Raw genomic sequence first — 19,050 nt, 5'->3', positions numbered from 1 at the left:
AAACAGCCCTAAACCATGATGCTACCACCTCCATGATTTACGGTCTTTACCGTATACCGCGGATCAAACTCTTTATCGGATGGTGTACGTGAGAATATAGTAAATGATTATTTTGATTTCATTTGACATGTGTAAGGATTCTTGATTAGGTAAATGATTTTCGAAACAAAGAAAAGAAAATGAACTCTCCGCAGAATCGTTTCATTTCGAGGAATATCATTTTCGTTTAAGTCATAGTGTTTCTTGTTATCGAGTCACGATGAACATTCCTCTTTTCAAACATGACTGGACTATCACTTGTTTCGTTCGTCAAGTGCTTCAGTTCATTTCATTTGAAGCAAAGACTTGTTTCAATTGACGCAATGAATGACTCGAAAACTGTTTCCTTCATTTTTTTCACTTTCACTTCAATTCGGAGCTCATTCGACTTGTCACGACCTGACAACGCAGGCATCAAAATATAGTATCCGGATAGTATCCACACAATATCGGTTGCCGATAGGAATGGCATCCGGATTATATGTAGTAATAATATATTATTTCATATTAAACGAAAACTAAATTAACGGGACCATTCTGGAGTCCAAGATGGCAGCCATCAAGGTCAGGGAAAGTCTCAAATACCCTACAATATGGGTATTTTCGGATCGATATTCGACGTTATTTTGGAATCCAATATTGCGGCCATCGGGTTTTCGGAACGGGGATGCTGCGTAGATGCTGAAAATCGATACCCGACGCCATTTTGGAATTCAAATCGATATTCCACGCTATGTTGGAATCCAAGATGGTGGCCATCAAGTTTCATAAAACGTGTCAAATACCCTAAGATATGGGTATTTTCGGAATGGAGACAACGCGTGGCTGCGGAAAATCGATACCCGATATCCAATATGGCGGCCATTGGGTGTCAAATACCCTACAATATGGTTGTTTTCGGAACAGGGACAACGCGTAGATGCCGAAAATCGATATCCGACGCTATGTTGGAATCCAATATGGCGGCCATCAGGGATCAGAAAGTGTCAAATACCCTAAAATATGGTTGTTTTCGGAACAGGGACAACGTGTGGATGCCGAAAATCAATATCCGATGCCATTTTGGAATCCAATATGGCGGGCATCGGGTTTAACAAAAAGTGTCAGATACTCTAAGATCTGGGTATTTTTGGACCAAGGATGATGCGTAGATGCTGAAAATTGATATTCGATACCATTTGCAGGCTATTAGACATTTCTACTGAAATCGGAAGCCTCCATCTTGTATTTCAAGATGGCGTCGGACATCGATTTCCGGCTTCTAGATGTCAGCCCGATTTCAAAAAACCCACATTGATCGGTATTTGACAGTATTTCACAAACCAAAGCCGTCATCTTTGATTTAAAGACGGCGTGACATCAATTTTCGGCAAATCGGAATCAATTTTCCCCAAATCGGAAGCTGCCGTCTTGGATTACAAAATTGCGTCGAATATCGATTTCCGGCTTCTAGACGTAACCCTGATTCTATAAAAAAAAAAACCGTTTGTATGGGTATTTGATAGAATTTACAACTTTTTCTCAAACGTCACCCCGATTCCAAAAATACCCATATTGATGGGACGGCATCAGCATTTACCATTTACCATTTACCATTTACTTTCTGAAATAGGAAACCGCCATATTGGATTTCAAAATAGCGTCGGATATCGATTTCCGGCCTCTAGACGCCATCCCCATTCCAAAAATACCTATATATATATGGGTATTTGACAGTATTTCCCACTTTTTCTTAAACTGGAAGCCACCATCTTGGATTTCAAAATGGCGTCGCATATCAATTTTCGATCTCTAGACGTCACTCTGATTAAAAAAATACCCATATTGTTGGGTAAACAAACCACGTGCACAGATTTATGCGCATACGCTTAAAAGAACCGAGTGAACCATCAACAAAATTAAAAAAAAACTGCGCGAATTTGGATCGAACAGCTTCGCTTCAATGCAAAAGTAAGTTCATTTGACATTGAAAAAAGAAATGAACACGAGTCAAGCCAAAACAAACAGCACTAAAACTGATCGTAAGTGGTTATGTTGATGTTGACGGGGATCTGCTCGAAGAGAAGACAGAATGACTTTCAATTGAAAGTGATGGTTGACAGCTTCATCGCCGCTTGACGATTTTCCATTGAAAGTGACTTTGTGGGGCCCTGTTCCACAGGCTTCCGTTTGGTTTTGGTGGGGGAAGAGTTGTGTGCAATCATCGTATACTCTTTCGGTACTATAGATCTGCTCAAACACAATTTTAACTGCCCGAACGTGAGCTGAAGACTCCAGGTACAGGTCAATATTAAATTGTAAATGCAAATGCACTGAAATTTTGTTGTTGTTGGATCGAAACAAAAATCAAATGAAAAGGATCGATCCAGTCGATTTTTGTCGTGTTTGAGATCATTAAAAAAATCGATTAATCGAACCAAAAGAATCGATCTTTTGTTTTTCGATCCAAAATCGTCCATTGCTACTCAGAATGCACGAAATTTCCCCTTTTTAACAGGTCATTGACCAACACAAATGAATGAGATTTTGAAGGTTTTTTGAAGATCAAGTCTAGCAGTGACTATGTGAAACACAATTTGGTCAATATTGCACGAAAGTCTATCAATGACAATGACAAATCTCAGCACTGGTTATAATATCTTCACTATCGCAACTTCTGGCAATCCGCGAAAGTACTTGCATTTTCCTCAGGCACTTTGACCAAACTGCAATCACTCTATCATACTTGTATATACGCTCTATCACCAAAGCGCAAGAAAAAGCAAATAAACTTCCTTTATACGTTAACTAGCAACTTGCAACAAATGTTGCTTACAAATACAAATGTTGCATACAATTTATGAACTATTTCATGAAATGTCTCATAAATTTACACGATCTATAATGTGAACTTGTATTATATATGACGCTCCATCATAGTAACATAAATTTGCACTACTTTTCGAACTGTGTAACTTTTCGTGCTTTTTCTGTATTTTTTTTCGTCTGTTCGGGACCTAACACTACTGGGATCAGTAAATTGATCTATTGTAGTATATCCCGTGTCCTTAGTTTAGTGCATTACGTATTACTCCATCACTATTGAGAAATGATGAAGTATTCGATTTTTTTACAGTTGCCACTCTTGCATTTATCGCAAGGATCCGACTCTAATTGAAAGGTCCCGCTATTTATACCATTCGGAGTGTTGAAACACCCTCCAAAGGTGTTAGAGTATCCGAATCGAAGCAACCAGTGATTCCCTGTTCTAGTATATAAGTGATACCTGTAATAAAGAAAATTTAGTCATTTGTCTACCGCTAAACCGTTCAGTCGAACTTCTTTGCCCTTCCGAATAGTCCAATAGGTTATGGGCCCAGGACAACCGTCGCATAGCAACGTTTGAATTTGTTTGAAGATTTTTTTTCACTTCAGTGTGAAAATTCTGGAAGTTCCATGGAAGGCAACAAAGTGTCGGTTGTTAAACTGAACAATTCCAACTATTCGGTTTGGAAGTTCAAGGCGGAGATGCTGCTGACCAGGGAGGACCTGTGGCGGTACATCGAAGACGCGGCTCCAGAACCGGTGACGGAAGGCTGGAAATCCGGTGACCGGAAGGCAAGAGCGACGATTGCGCTGCTTGTCGAAGACCAACAACACATGCTGATTCGCGAAACGAAGAACGCCAAGGAAGCCTGGGAAAGCCTCAAGAAACACCACGAAAAAACATCCCTTTGTTCCAAGGTTGCGCTGCTGAAACGGATTTGCAACATATCATTCAACGACGGGGACGACATGCAGAATCATCTTTTCGAGCTGGAAGAGTTGTTCACGAAGCTGTCGTGCGCTGGACTGAACCTGGGTGAAGCGTTAATGGTCGCCCTCGTTCTTAGGAGCCTGCCTGATTCGTTCGATACGTTGACCACGGCCCTGGAAAGCCGGTCCGATGAGGAGCTGAAACTGGAGCTGGTGAAAGGGAAGCTGTTAGATGAAGTGGCGAAGAGACGAAGTCAAGGTTCTTCAAGTTCAGCGATGAAAGCAGGATTCCAGAAGAAGAAGAAGAAGCCGTTAACGTGCCATTTCTGCAAGAAACCTGGACACAAGCAATCGGAATGCAGGCTGTATGCGAAGGAATCGGTTGACGGTAAGGAAAAATCCCCGAAGGTGAAAAGCGTGCGCAGTGAAAACGAAACCGTTACGTTTGCTTTGGGAGTGCATGAGCAATCGGACCATGCGGAATGGATTGTGGATTCAGGTGCGTCCGCGCACATGTGCTGTGACTCCGATTTTTTCGAGGAAATCCAGAAGAGCCAAGTGAAAACCGTTACTCTGGCTGATGGAAAAGTTGCGAAGGTCGAAGGTGCTGGTAGCGGAAAAATTTCGTGTTACCATGGAGACGGAAAAACAACCGATGTGTCTCTAAGCAACGTGTTGTTTGTTCCAAGCTTGGAAATGAACCTGATGTCAGTGCCAAAGCTCACAGAGAAGGGAGCTGCTGTGATGTTCGACGCTGGAGGATGTCGTGTTCTTGTTGGTGGTACCGTGGCAATTGTCGCCGAGAAAACAAGTGGCCTTTATAAGGTGAAAACGACTTGTGAAGTTTCGATGGCTGTGAACGACCACCACGAAGTTGATTGTCAGCACGTCTGGCACCGAAGATTTGGACATCGGGATCCTGAAGCTCTAAGCGTGATGCTGAAGAAGAATCTGGTGACCGGCTTGAAGGTGTACGACTGCGGAGTCAAGCAAGGATGCGAATGTTGTCAGCGAGCGAAGCTATGCAGAAAGTCATTCCCTAAATCGGTCGAACGCAAATCTCGTGCAATGCTGGACATTGTGCACACAGACGTTTGTGGCCCGATCGACAATGCATCAGTGTCTGGTTATCGGTACTTCATGACCGTCATTGATGACTACAGTCGATTCTGTGTGCTGTATCTGCTGCGGAAGAAGGAGGAGGTTCCAGAGAAGCTGAAGGAATATGTGGCATACGTGAAAACCCAGTTCGGACGAAAGCCGAAAGCCATCCGATCCGACCAGGGTGGTGAGTACACCGGAAACGAGCTGATGAAATTCTACAAGCAAGAAGGAATCAAGCCACAGTTTACCGCCAGCTACTCTCCCCAGCAAAATGGAGTCGCCGAGAGGAAGAACCGGTACCTGGTCGAGATGAGTCGCTGCATGTTATTCGATGCAAAGCTTCCGGAGTGCTACTGGGCAGAAGCCGTAAGTACTGCTGTCTATTTACAGAACAGGTTACCATCGAAGTCAATTCCCAAAACACCGTTCGAGTTTTGGACTGGAACAATGCCGGACGTAGCGCATTTGAAAGCATTTGGATGTGCTGCATTCGTTCACGTCCCCAAACAAAAGCGCAAGAAAATGAATCCGACAGCAAAGAAGCTAACGTTTGTTGGATATTCGTTGGACCATAAGGCGTATCGTTTTTTGGATCGATCTACAAGGAAAGTAATCGTCAGCCGAGATGCCAATTTCGTTGAGGAGGAGCACACCGCGTCGGAAGTGTCCGAGCGTTCCTTGGACCGGGCAGTGGAATCGCTACCAGTGGAAGAGGTGATTGAATTCGAATTCAGCAAACCAATCAACACTGATGTCAATCCAGTCGGTGAGATCGAGGAAGAAAATTCGAACGATGAGAGCTCAAGTATCTCGTCGGACGATTCAGAATACGATGACAAATCGGATGATGGAGATGCCACATTGATCGAGGACGACGACGATGAAACATGTCAAGTCAGGAGATCGAGCCGAACCACGAAAGGTATCCGACCAGCTCGATATAGTGAGACAGTCCAAGCAGCATCTAGTGGCGAACGAGAGCCACGAAACTACCGTGAAGCAATCAATGGGATCAATCGTGAGTATTGGATGGCAGCGATGGATGAGGAATTCCGGTCGTTGATGGAGAATGACACTTGGGAGATTGTTGATCTGCCCGAGAACCGCAAGCCCGTTGGATGCAAGTGGGCGTATAAGCAGAAGGAAGACACCACAGGAAACGTTGTCCGGTATAAAGCCAGGCTGGTTGCGCAAGGCTTTTCACAGAAGTATGGGACCGACTTCGATGAAGTTTTTGCACCTGTAGCTCGTCAAGTTACGTTTCGGACGTTATTGACCATCGCAGCAGAACGTAAGCTTCTGGTGAAGCACCTGGACATCAAGACGGCGTACTTGTATGGAGCTTTAAAAGAAGAGGTCTACATGAAGCAGCCGCCAGGATACGAAACCAAGGGTCCGAATGGAACGGGCGTGTGCCGGCTCAATCGCAGTCTATATGGGTTGAAACAAGCGGCAAGAGTATGGAATCGGACGATTGACGATGTCTTTAAGAAAGCTGGATTTTGTCAGTCGGTGGCAGATGCGTGCCTCTACGTCCGGACAACGAAGGGACAGAAATCGTTCATCCTGATCTATGTATTCGATATTCTTGTCGTGTGCCACAGCGAAATAGAGTTCCGTGAAGTAGTTCACGATTTGCAACGATGCTTCAAATTGACAGTCTTGGGCGACATTCAAGTGTTCCTTGGAATTCAGGTAACTAAATCCGCCAACGGTTACCGTTTAAATCAACAGGCATACATATTGAAACTTGCTGGCCAGTTTGGTCTCTCGGAAGCCAAGGGCTCGAAAATTCCAATGGATCCCGGATATCAGCAAAAGGAGGAGAATTCGGCGGAGCTACCAAAAGGCGACCTTTATCAAAGTCTGGTAGGAGGTTTGCTATATATCGCGGTAAACTCACGGCCGGATATTTCCATCAGCGCTTCAATTCTGGGACGGTCCGTTAGTAAACCGAGGACCAAGGATTGGATTGAAGCCAAAAGGGTGCTGCGGTACCTTGTCCACACACGAAATTTCGCGGTGCAGCTTGGATCATCGAACGCTGCATTGATGGTCTATTGCGATGCTGACTGGGCCGGGGACACCCGAGATAGAAAATCAACGTCTGGATTTCTAATCTTCCTCGGTAATGGCGTTGTGAGTTGGGCATCAAGAAAGCAGTCATGTGTGGCGCTTTCGTCCACTGAGTCTGAATTCATCGCCCTGGCTGAGGCTTGTCAGGAAGTGCAATGGTTGCTGAAATTGCTGAAGGACCTAGGGAAGCAAGTCAATCATCCCATCTGCATACGTGAGGACAATCAAAGCTGCATTCGGCAGGTAGAGAACGAGAAAGTGGATCAGCAATCGAAACACGTGGATACGAAGTACTGTTTCGTCAAGGATCTGAAGAACAAGAACATCATTAGTTTGCTGTACTGCCCCACAGAAGACATGTTGGCAGACATGATGACGAAGCCGTTAACCAGTGTGAAGTTGGATAAACTGCGAAGCGACAGGAATTCTAGCATTCGATGTCGAGGAGGAGTGTTAGAGTATCCGAATCGAAGCAACCAGTGATTCCCTGTTCTAGTATATAAGTGATACCTGTAATAAAGAAAATTTAGTCATCTGTCTACCGCTAAACCGTTCAGTCGAACTTCTTTGCCCTTCCGAATAGTCCAATAAAAGGCGCGTTCCTTTGCCAGTCAAAATTGGATTCCTTAGCAACAAAATTAAGGTAAGACACATGAGTCTTAACCACTTCAAACTAGGGAACAACGAATAGAAGATTAGAAATCACATAGATGAAGACAACTAACTCATTTTTTTCTTGTTTGAAGATCATCCTCGGTAGACAAAGCCGAGTTTTGTCACTATCAATAAGGCATAAAAAGTAACAAGGACTAAGATGAGTTCCTTGGATAATTGAAAAATCCTGTTCCCCTAGTTTGAAGTAGTCAGAACTAGGAATCGGTGGTAGATCTTACATCCCGTAACGTACCACGAAAAAGTGATCTACCCACGTCACGGGGGTATTTTCTTTATAAATTCACTTGCGATCTCAAATTCTTTCCATAAATATGCCAACAGTCTGTGTATTACCGAAAGATAGACTCACAATTTATTCAAATGGGATAAGTCTGGACAAATCAGCTCCAGCTTGATACCATACGAAAATAAAATATGTAAGCAAACATAATCGAATCGTACATGGGGAAATTGATGGAACTGTGAATATACGTGCGTCAGAGCAATATTTTCGACCGATCTCAATTGATATTAGCTGTCGTCACAATCAATTTTCAAAACTACGACGCCGCCGAACCAGCACACATCGACACACACAATACCTATCAAGCATTCACTGTTGTTATAGGAGCCTGTTCGCATACGGTGCCGCCGCCGCCTTCGCCACCGTCGTTGTGCGATCAGCGGCAATCACTCACATTTTATTTCTGCCCGTCGTGCGGTCAAGAATTATTTTTAATCTTCTCCTTCTGTGTCCCGTCGTCGCCGTCTGTATTTTGTACGGAGTTCAGTTGCAAGTCGCAGCAGTGGTGCGCTCTAGATTTTAAATTATTTGCGAATCCTAAGAGTCCGGGCCCCTCTCACAGCAATCAGAATCAGTTCAGTTCTGTCTGCCTGTGCCTTCGTATCGTGGTGTTCGAGTGCCGAGCGTCGTCGTCGTCGTCGTAGTCGGAGCCGAGAATCGTTTCTTAAACTTACCGTTAAGCGAGAGTTATTAAGCTGGCTCAGAAGAATCCGCCCCAGGCTGGCTACCCCGGAGTCCCGATCAGTTCCCGTGTTATAGCCCATGGCATGACGGATGTCCGCAAGCTGATCGAACATACCTCATCGAATCATTTCAGTGAAGAGACGAGAAAGTGTTTCAAAACCACCGTGCTCTAGGGGCGTGCAATTTCCAAGAAGTTTTACATAACGTTTGTGTGTGCTTTCTGTGGGCCGAAATTTGTTGGTGCTAGAAAATTGGCGAAATAGTAGTTTGTATCGGTTACTACTACCTACTCGTACAACTAACACCTTGGAACGGTACACTCATCGTATTTTGGTTTCGAGTCGAGTATTGGCCGACGTGGTTGAATTAACCCGGCACGATTAGGTGATTTAGTTCTGTTTTGAATCTGCTGTTTGTAAACACAAAACGGCTAACTGTTGCATCTGTGAGTGGAAAGTTACCTACCGCTTTAAGTAAAAAAAAAGTACTAGTTTATTGATAATAAATCTGTACAGCAAGTCGATCCTGCACCATCGTCGGACAGTTAATTCAGAGTTCGGCATACTACCGAAGAAGAGAGAGCACCCGGGTTTAACAACCTGTTTCACGGTCAACCTGCCCAGCTGCCTATAGTGCTGTTGTCTTGTCTGTCATCAAGCGTATAGCAACGATCGAGCGCTAGTAGTTTGTGGTAGTTTCAAAACGCGCCCGCGTACAAAGTGCAACTGCAGCAATTGGACAAGTGCATTCTCGCGTGCCACCGTGTTGTTGTGGGTGCATTCGTTCTGTATCCTTTGAGTTTGTTTTGGTTCGATTTGAAGAAAATTGAGCACATTTTTCCCGGTTGACTCGTTCGGTAAAAACGCCAATTAGTTGCAATTAGAAATCAACCGCGAAACTTGCAGCAGTCGATTCCGCGCGAAGCAGCAGCAGTTATTTGCACAGTTTGGAAGAATCTACTTAATTGTGTTAGAATCAGGGTGTAAAATTGCGTGATACCAGCACACGTTGATTAGTGAAAGTCCCAAGAATCACCTATAGTAGAAATCATAACAAACATCGCCGTGCATTTTCTCGAGAACAAAAATCAATAAATTGCATCGCCACACAAGGGAAGTGCAGCAGAACAAAAAAGTGTCAAGGCGGAAACAGCAAACAGCTGAGAGCACTTACCTAGCATAACAAACGGCATCAAGTGACGGGTAACAGAAGGAGATGGCCCCCATTGCGACAACAAACGATCCCAAGCTGGCTCAGGCTGGCGAGGATGACCTCAATCATCGATCCGATGCCAGCTATTACAGGAATCGTAAGTATCAGCGTCATTGTTACGTTGCTAGGGGGGAAATCCTTGGAATCTGATCGGAAACCCATGGGGGGACAGGATGCAAGCACCCTGCCAAGGTCGATGCTCGAGAGAAAAGCACTTTGTATCCGTGTCCGTATGATTCTCATTTAGCGCGCGCAGGTCACGTGTGTTGGTGTGTCACAGTTAGTGGTTGCAAAAATAGCTTGCGGGTGGAGGCTGTTTGCTAAATTCCTGACCTAGTTTCGAATAGTTGCAAAAGTGTGAGCGCTGTGTCCCTCGACATGTGTAAGGGAAATGCGGGTAGAATGAATACCTAGTTAAGTTTATCAAAATATCAATTAAATCAGAATAGAGACAATTCAATCGATGCGTCTTCTGTTCCATCAATTATTTGCATTTACAGAATTTCGATGATTTTACCGTTAAAAAAGTCAAGTGTTAATTTGACCTGCTATGCTAATTTTTCCCGCATTTCCCCTATACTATATAAAAGAAACATGTGTAAAACAAGTCGGTCAGATTTATCTGATTGGAGAGATGCAAAATTTTAATGTGAATTTGCTGGTTCTGGGGTATGGAAATTGTCAGGTATCAAGCGTCTCCATGAATTGGAGACAATCCATGTAAATGTAGGGTTTTTTTTGTAGAAGACAGGAAGAGAATCGATTTTAGTTTTGAATCCAATAAAAATATGGTTGAAACTGAAAACCCTGTTGATTTAAAGGTAGTATCGATTATTTTTAATCCGCTATTTTGTTTGCAAACTTAAACTTTAGTTAATTCAAACCATCACACAATGGTCGGAAAAATATGGAACGGTGCCAAAATTATTGTGGTAGATGAGCAATTCTCGCTGAAACCAGGCCACTTTTTGCACTAGGTTCTCAAATACATTGCTTTGTACTCGTTAAGTAGTTCTAGTTATGAAACTAGAAAAAAAGTTCGGTAAAGGTAAAATCTATGGGCCCCTCGGTAACTAGGGGCTCAAGCAGTTTTCAAATGTGCTCAATTTTTGCGTATTCTTGATTAATTTAAATCATTATATCTTTGGAAATTCTCACGAAAACCCCTTATGTTTGTATGTATACATATGTTTGTATGTAACATTTTAATTTTAAATTTTCCATCAACTTGACCTTAACCGACCGTTTTTTTTTTCTAGTTTCATAACTAGAATTAAAAATAGTTTTTGAGAACCTCGTGCAAAAAGTGATCTGGCTTCAGCGAGCACTGCTCAGATCCATATGAATTATTACGGGATTATCCACAAATTATGTAAGGGAATAGGATGAGAAAGGAGAGGAGAGGGGGATTTTCATCATTTCACAGGGACAGGTGGGTTTGATATTTTCTTACATAAGATTTTTTTTTCCTCTGTTCGGGACCTAACACTACTGTGACCAGTAAATTGATCTATTATAGTATATCCCGTGTCCTTAGTTTAGTGCATGTCGTATTACTCCATCACTATTGAGAAATGATGAAGTATTCGATTTTTTTACAGTTGTCACTCTTGCATTTATCGCAAGGATCCGACTCTAATTGAAAGGTCCCGCTATTTATACCCTTCGGAGTGTTGAAACACCCTCCAAAGGCGCGCCCCTTTGTCAATCAAAATTGGATTCCTTAGCAACAAAATTAAAGTATGACACCGATAATGACCATGCATCAGAACCCTAGTCTTAACCACTTCAAACTAGGGAACAACGAATAGAAGATTAGGAATCACATAGATGAAGACAACTAACTCATTTTTTCCTTCTTTCGAGATCATCCTCGGTAGACAAAGCCGAGTCTTGTCATTATCAACAAGGCATAAAAAGTAACAAGGACTAAGATGTGTTCCTTGGATTACTGAAAAATCCTGTTCCCCTAGTCAGGAACTAGGGAACAATGAATAGAAGACTAGGAATCACATATATGAAGACAACTAACTCATTTTTTCCTTGTTTAAAGATCATCCTCGGTAGACAAAGCCGGGTCTTGTCACTATCAACAAGGTATAAAAAGTAACAAGGACTAAGATGTGTTCCTTGGATTACTGAAAAATCCTGTTCCCCTAGTTTGAAGTAGTCGGGACTAGGAATCGTTGGTAGATCTTACATGCCGTAACGTACCACGAAAAGGTGATCTACCCACACTACGGGGCTACATAAGATTTAAAAGTGATGAAAATATTTGGACCTGGATCTATTTAAGTCAACCGACTCTCCTTAATTTCGACTAGAGCTTCCATTTCCCGGTGGCATCCACCATCCCGGGATTTGGTAAATATTTATTTGATAACCCGGGAGATCCCGGTATCCCGGGAAGTAAATAAAATTAGTAAATTGTTTTAATATTCGTATGTTTCATCTCCTTCGAAGAAAAATTAAAAAAAGGAGATTTCTTCAATAGTAGGGACACCACATTTAAAGACATATCTTCATTTTGAAGACATTTAAAATTCTGTGAAGGTATTTTTTTCATGCAGACATTTTGAAGACATCTCTTGATTTGTGAAGTTGTTTCAAGACATGCGGAAGCTGAAGAAGACTTCCGATGGATTTTTTAAATTTTAACCTGGCATATGAAGAGTTTTTGATTTCATATTTTAAACTTCTTCCTGAATATGTTGAATATGAATAATGTAACCAAAATCGGATATTTCAGAATAAAACTAGATCAAATTGAATATTCACAGGACTTAACTGAAATATTCGATTAGCTGGAGATCGTTTGAATACTTCCTAATCAACGTTCAGTTTTGGGAGAATATCTTCGCAATAATACTTGATCAACCTGAAGCCTTGAAAAATATCCAGAGAACTTTATTGAAATCTTCGATCAGCTAGAGATCTTTCAAGTACTTCCTAACTGATCTGCCATATTGAGAAAGCCAATTGAATGTTTTACCAGTGTAAGATCTTCAGATTCCCTAATTTGAACTTTACGAACAGTTGAATATCTTAATTAATCAACCTGAAGTATTGAAAAATATCCAGTCGGCTTTAAATCTCCGACCAGCTATATATCCTTTAAATACTCTTTAATTAAACTTCCGTCTTGGAAGGATGTCTAAAAGATGTTTTTTTGAATTTTTGAACACTTGCAGATCTTCAGAACATTACTTGATTAAGTTGGAAAGTCTTGAATAATATCCATAGATATCATCGCAAATTCGTGAATATCAGTTATACGAAGATTCCATGAACTCAAAGTCTATATAAAGTTCCCTGAATATGTAGAATATTTGACGAAATCCTGGGATTTTCCGTCAACTTCTTTGAAGTTCCCAGTACTTCAAAGATTTTTCCATAGCTTACATCTTTTAATTTTTCGATAGGTACAACTGCCCATCTTGCTGAACTTGTACAAATTTCAAATAATTCATGCGATGTTCCGTAATCATCGTCCACGAAGTTGTTTAACATTCTACTATCTTGAAGATCTATGATGGTCCCTGAGGTTTTACGAAGTTCCACGAACTTCTATGAAGTTCTCTGAAATCAAATGAATGTCTCTTGATATCTAAGAAATTCCCTAATGTGACGTGATGTTATGTTTGTTCGACAAATTTCACAATAGTCCGTGCAGATCATGATGATTATGCTTTAGGATTACATAGCTTACATACTAACGGGTAAAGGTGATGCATACCTTTGTGCGTAACAAATGACAGCGATGGAGAGCTATGGAAGCGAAGATAGAAAACGGTGATATATAGAAGTTCCTCCAGAAGGAGTCAGCATTTTACAAGATTCAGCTCGCTAATCTAAGGAAGGACATTATCAGTTGAGACTAGTACTACGTACTTCCAGCCATCTTAACAATGCATTTTAATGGTTTTTCGATCAACTATGAATGATGGACATCTTACAACGCTCAACCTGATTTTCGTCTATGTACCATCTAGATAGGCGATTATAAAATTTTATCAAAATGTTCACGGTTTGTTTCACTGCTAGATCGTATTTTTCACGAGTGCTTCTTGTACAACGATGATATCTGTGTGCAATACTTTCGATAAATCAGAATGAATGACAAACGAAGGGAAGAGATATATTTCATAAGATGTGAAAGTTCTGGATTCAGCTACAGCTACACGCGATCCCGGGATTTATAAATTTATTTCCCGGGAAATGCCACAATACCTGGATTTTCATCCCGGGATGGAAGCTCTCATTTCGACTCTGATTCTAACTACAATAAAATTGTTTTTCACCGAATTTCGGTTGAATTTAAGAAAAGATTATAAAATTTAATCAAAAATATTTCATGGGAAATCCGACAAAAAAAAAAAAAAAAAAATATCTACCGACTATTATACAGGCAAGCATTTTCTATATAAGCGAATTTTTGGCTGTTTAAGCTGAAGGGAATTGATTGGTGGATTATTTTAAAAGGTAATTCGGATAGTTTTCCAAGAGATCCTTGTTCAAATACTTGCTTTATGGAAATAAATTAATTAAACAAATTGAATATCAATACATTGAATCATACTACGTATTTAAGAAAATCATGAGAATACATTAGAATAAACATCAGACTGATGAACAATTTGAAATTTTCGCTCAACAGAGTTTAAAAAGTTTCAAATTGGGTTCTGATTAGACTCCCAAAATGTGAACTCGTTTGGTAAAAAAAACTGATTTGGCACAAACAATTTGAAGTTTATATGGAAACTACTATGGGAAAACCAAACTTTTTGTTCATTGTCTTCTAGCCTTTTTCCATATAACACTGTTAAAAAGTTTTATATACCATAATAATGGGAAATTTTTCAAGCTACAACTTTGCAGAAAATCGTTTTTCAGCCAAACGTATATTGAAATAGTTATTAATTGTTTAAGAGATAGATAATCTTATGGTATGATCAAACAGCTGGTTTTTGGGCAACACTGTATTCTGCAGTGTGACATAGTAGCCATGATTTTGTGCTCTATTCTTCGTGCCAGAAACACCAATGTTGCCTGCTGAGCAGTTGATTGAGCCTAATCATAAGACACCAGTGACTTGAATCATAAACAACTTTTGTTCTTTACATTTTATTGAAAAGTGGTTTTGAGCAAAGTTGTAGCTGAGGAAATTTGCTACAAGCACAGCTGTCATTTTTTGAAGCAGAGCGATAAAGGGTGTCCCACATCAAATTACATCACGGAAAAACGCTGTAGAAAATTACCTAGCTAACCGATCCTTTTCAAACTTTCAGACAATAAAATATAACCCATTAGTAAGCTTTTGGCATATATATTTCATTGAACTTCAATTCAAATTCAATAGCCGTACGCTCGCACCTTACGCTTAACTCCACTCATTAGTGTAGTAGTTAGAGTTAGTGTGGAATAGAAATGAGTAGAATCGAGTGAGCGTGAAGTGTGATAGACCGTATGTAAACAGAATCTGATTGGTTCGGAAATCTTGATATAGCTAGAGGCATAAATATGAGGTACCGTAGCTCGTTGACGGCTTTCTTATGACGGACTATGGAGAGAGCAGACGACTAGCAAAGGACCACCAGCAGAAGGGATAGCGGTACTAGCGGACCAACAGAGGGAGCAGCAGATTCGTGGAACCGTGACTTAGGCTGGAAACCTCGGTCCAGTCACGACAATTAGGTTCTGTACAACAGCAGCTTCTTCTGTACGGAAACCCACTTCTTCTTCATGTCTTCTTCAGATTTGACCTCACAGGGATGCTTCCGTAGTGCCTGCTTCATAATAGCCTAGTATTTTTCGATGGGCCTTAGTTCCGGTGCGTTGGAGGGGTTCATGTCCTTAGGTACGAAAGTGACCCTGTTGGCTTCGTGCCACTCCAGGACAACATTTGAATAGTGGCACGAAGCTAGATCCGGCCAGAATATCGTAGGGCCCTCGTGTTGCTTCAACTGAGGAAGCAGACGCTTCTGTAGACACTCCTTGAGGTAGATCTCTTCGTTTACAGTCACGGTAGTCACGAACGGCGCACTCCGTTTGCCACATGAGCATTTCGCTTGCCAAATCATGTATTCCTTGGCAAACTTTGAAAGTTTCTGCTCTCTTACTTCCTTCGGAACATCAAACTTGTGCTGGATGGTGAAGAACAGTAGCCCCGGAAGCTGCCGGAGGTCCGCCTTGTCTCATCATCCATGATGGGACAATGAGGCTTCGTCAGCATCTGGGTTTACAGTTTCCGGGTCCGTGACTTTCCCACCGTATTTTGCCGTTGGTCACGATTTGCAGCCTTCTGCACTTTGTACGTATGCAGTCCCGTAGTAACGTTTAATCACACGACTCATGATTTCGACTCCACGACTCCGATTCCACGACTCCGACTCCACGACTCCGATTCCATGACTCGGACTCCATGGCTCCGACTTCACGACTCCGACTCAACGGCAGACCACGCCAAATTTCCGATCAAATTGTGCCAAATAAATTTTCTTTTCTCGGCTTCCATCTGGCAAAACTTTATACAATTGGCACGAATCGTGATGAAACTTTCAGCACTTCAAGAGGAGCACTTTCAAAGAAAAAATGCTGTCAAAACATTCCAGTACCGATCACTAGTGGCGCTGCCGTAAAATTGAGTCTGCCTCCAGATTCTAGCTGGACCAAGTTTTACACTGGAAGAAATTCGTAACTGTAGAGAAAGATCGAAGTGTGCCCTGCTTCTACACGGACGTGAAAATTTTCCGGTTGTCAAATTGTTCGTCTATGTTTTTTCGTCGCGTTTTTTTCTAGAGAAGTTCGCGAGTGCAGACTTTTATGGCCGAGCTAAGGATAATTCCAGGTCGGTATCATCGATACTGCAGCCGGGGCGGTGTACTTTTACTTTTGAGCGTCTTCACTATTCTACGTGAAGCAGTGTTGTGAAATTCGGATTTTTTTTTTCATTTTGGGAGTATTTCCCAAGCATTCAAGAAGTGACCGCAATGGGCCAGCACGTGTCCAGGACGGATTTCGAGTGGTTTTACGTATTGCAAGTATCCGCAGATCAAGAAGTTTTTCGGATATGATCCGTGGTTCAAGTTTGTGGCTGGTGCCATGGTGCTAACGCAGTTTGCGATGTTGTTCATAATGAAGGACCAATCGTGGAAGATGATTTTCCTGGTGGCATATTTCTTTGGAGGGGTGATTAATCATTCGCTAGAGCTCCCCTGTCACGAGATTGCTCACAATCTGGCTTTTGGACATGCACGGCCGATGGCAAACCGGCTGTTTAGATTTTTCTGCAACCTCCCGATCGGAGGAGCGGATGCATCGAACGAAACTTTTAAGCGCAAAACAATCATTACCAACATAGGAGAAAATTCGGTAAGATCCTTCCATTGCATTATTTTATGATTCTTCAATATTGTAAAAATATTTACACATTACACACAACTACACATAGTAACTCGGAGCGTTTGGTACGGTATGTCCACGCATCCTTTCACCCCTGTAGATTCAAGAAATGTTCCCATTCATTTCCAAGAATCATCTTTGCGGCAAATACAACGCAGTAGGCCTGGCCGTATTGATGTTTATATCATATCTCAGGTATGCTGTAAACATCAATTAGACAAGAAAAATGATTAGAGCTCATCTAACCTAATCATTTTCCACTATGCTTTCTCGTACTGGCTTCGTAACTGTAGACAGGAAAAAAAATATGGTTATGTATCAACATCATTACATTATTGAAGCTCTTCTCCATATCAAAATGCCCGCACATTTCCTGAGCAGGAGAAAATAACTAATGAATACCTAATTCTGAACTGAAACGAAAATTTGGTGTTGATCAGCATGACATAATAGGTAAAATACCAAAAAATTACATGCAAAATACTTTGTAAATAACAAAAATTGTTATTTGGATACCAAAATAATACCTTTGTGGTATTGTTTTGGTATTGCATTTAGTATAATTTGGTATTGGAATGGTATTGATATAATTTTTTTTGTATTATTTTTTGGTATTTAACCTCTTATGTCAGACTCATCCATACCAATTTAATGTATCGAGATATTCGTTCCTGATCGGGTTTCCTTGACACTGCTCTTTAGATGTTGGGAAATGGAGGAGGCAACTTGTTTCAACAATTTCAACCACTCTTTCTTCAAATCCAGTTATTTTCCAGCACCTCAGGGGTTTTTCGAACTTTTGCCTTCATGATAGCCCAATATTTCTCGATTAGGCGAAGTTCCGGCGTGTTCGGAGGGTTGAACTCTTCAGGTACAAAAACAACATTGTTGTTTTTTACCAGTCTAAGACTGGTCGGGCCTAATGGCAAGATGCCAAAACCGGCCAAAACAGCGTCTGGCCCCCGTGGGACTTCAGGAAGGGCAGGAGGCGCTTCTGGAGGCATTGATCCTTGTAAATTTGCCCGTTAATGGTGCCAGATGTGCACTGCAAAAAATAAATTTTAATATTACATCCAAGAGGATGCACTTCAATCATGTCGAAAATCTTATGTAATTTTTATGGCCACAAAAATAAACAAATGCAGTAAAAGCAGCGTAATGTCAGTTACGTTAGCTGTATTAAGGTGTCTCCTCGTAGAGTCCGTTTTTCCATCACACTTCGCAATTTAAAGAGCACACATCTCAAGATCTACGAGGTGTATACACCTAAAAATTTCAGACATTCCTGGCTTCTCCGCAGCAAACAACAAATAGTAGTTTCAGCTACGTGCATTCACAGAAACCTTATTATTTTTACATGTGAAATTGCGAAGTGTAACACGAAAAAGGACGCTACAGGGAATCACCACCACTGCCGACACAACTTTCTTACACGGGTTTTAGCCACCGTGTTCTGCTTATTGCTCCGATTCGGAGCTTTCCGAACTTTGTATACGTGTAGTTTAGCACGTGTAGTTTGCACAAAACATTGAAACATTTGCCATCTTTGCTGCATTCCGAACCGTTGGGTCGACACTTGAAGAGGTTCAATATCTTCCTAGTCTGCACGGTTGAATGATGAATTCCGAGATATTTTCCGATGCATATATGAGTCGCGTTGTAATTTTCGAAATGAGTGCACAACATATTTTTGCGCTTCTGTTCTTGTTCCGACGCCATCACTGTAACCACTTGAACGATTTTGATGAAACACTGCCGGCGTAAACATTACGCTGTAAGCTAGTTTCAGGCAAATTCCAGCATTTTTTTTACCAACACGCAAAACAGTTACAAACAAATGG

General features: G+C 41.5%; 1 protein-coding gene across 1 annotated transcript in view; it reads left to right on the top strand.

The window, feature by feature from the left end:
* The first annotated feature begins 8,353 nt into the window (after nt 1-8,353).
* Nucleotides 8,354-19,050, top strand: part of LOC135711382 (6-phosphofructo-2-kinase/fructose-2,6-bisphosphatase 1-like) — a 281,793-nt gene continuing 271,096 nt past the window's right edge. Inside the window, exon 1 of the mRNA XM_065234244.1 lies at nt 8,354-9,905. Within this exon, the coding sequence (XP_065090316.1) occupies nt 9,812-9,905 (94 nt within the window). The 5' untranslated portion in view covers nt 8,354-9,811. The remainder of the gene's footprint in view (nt 9,906-19,050) is intronic.

This window comes from Ochlerotatus camptorhynchus, unplaced genomic scaffold (genome assembly GCF_037179485.1).
Source record: "Ochlerotatus camptorhynchus isolate MF236.1 unplaced genomic scaffold, CSIRO-AGI_Acam_v1.1 ptg000432l, whole genome shotgun sequence".
Classification (NCBI taxonomy): domain Eukaryota; kingdom Metazoa; phylum Arthropoda; class Insecta; order Diptera; family Culicidae; genus Ochlerotatus; species Ochlerotatus camptorhynchus.
This window is presented reverse-complemented; position numbering and strand designations above follow the sequence as displayed.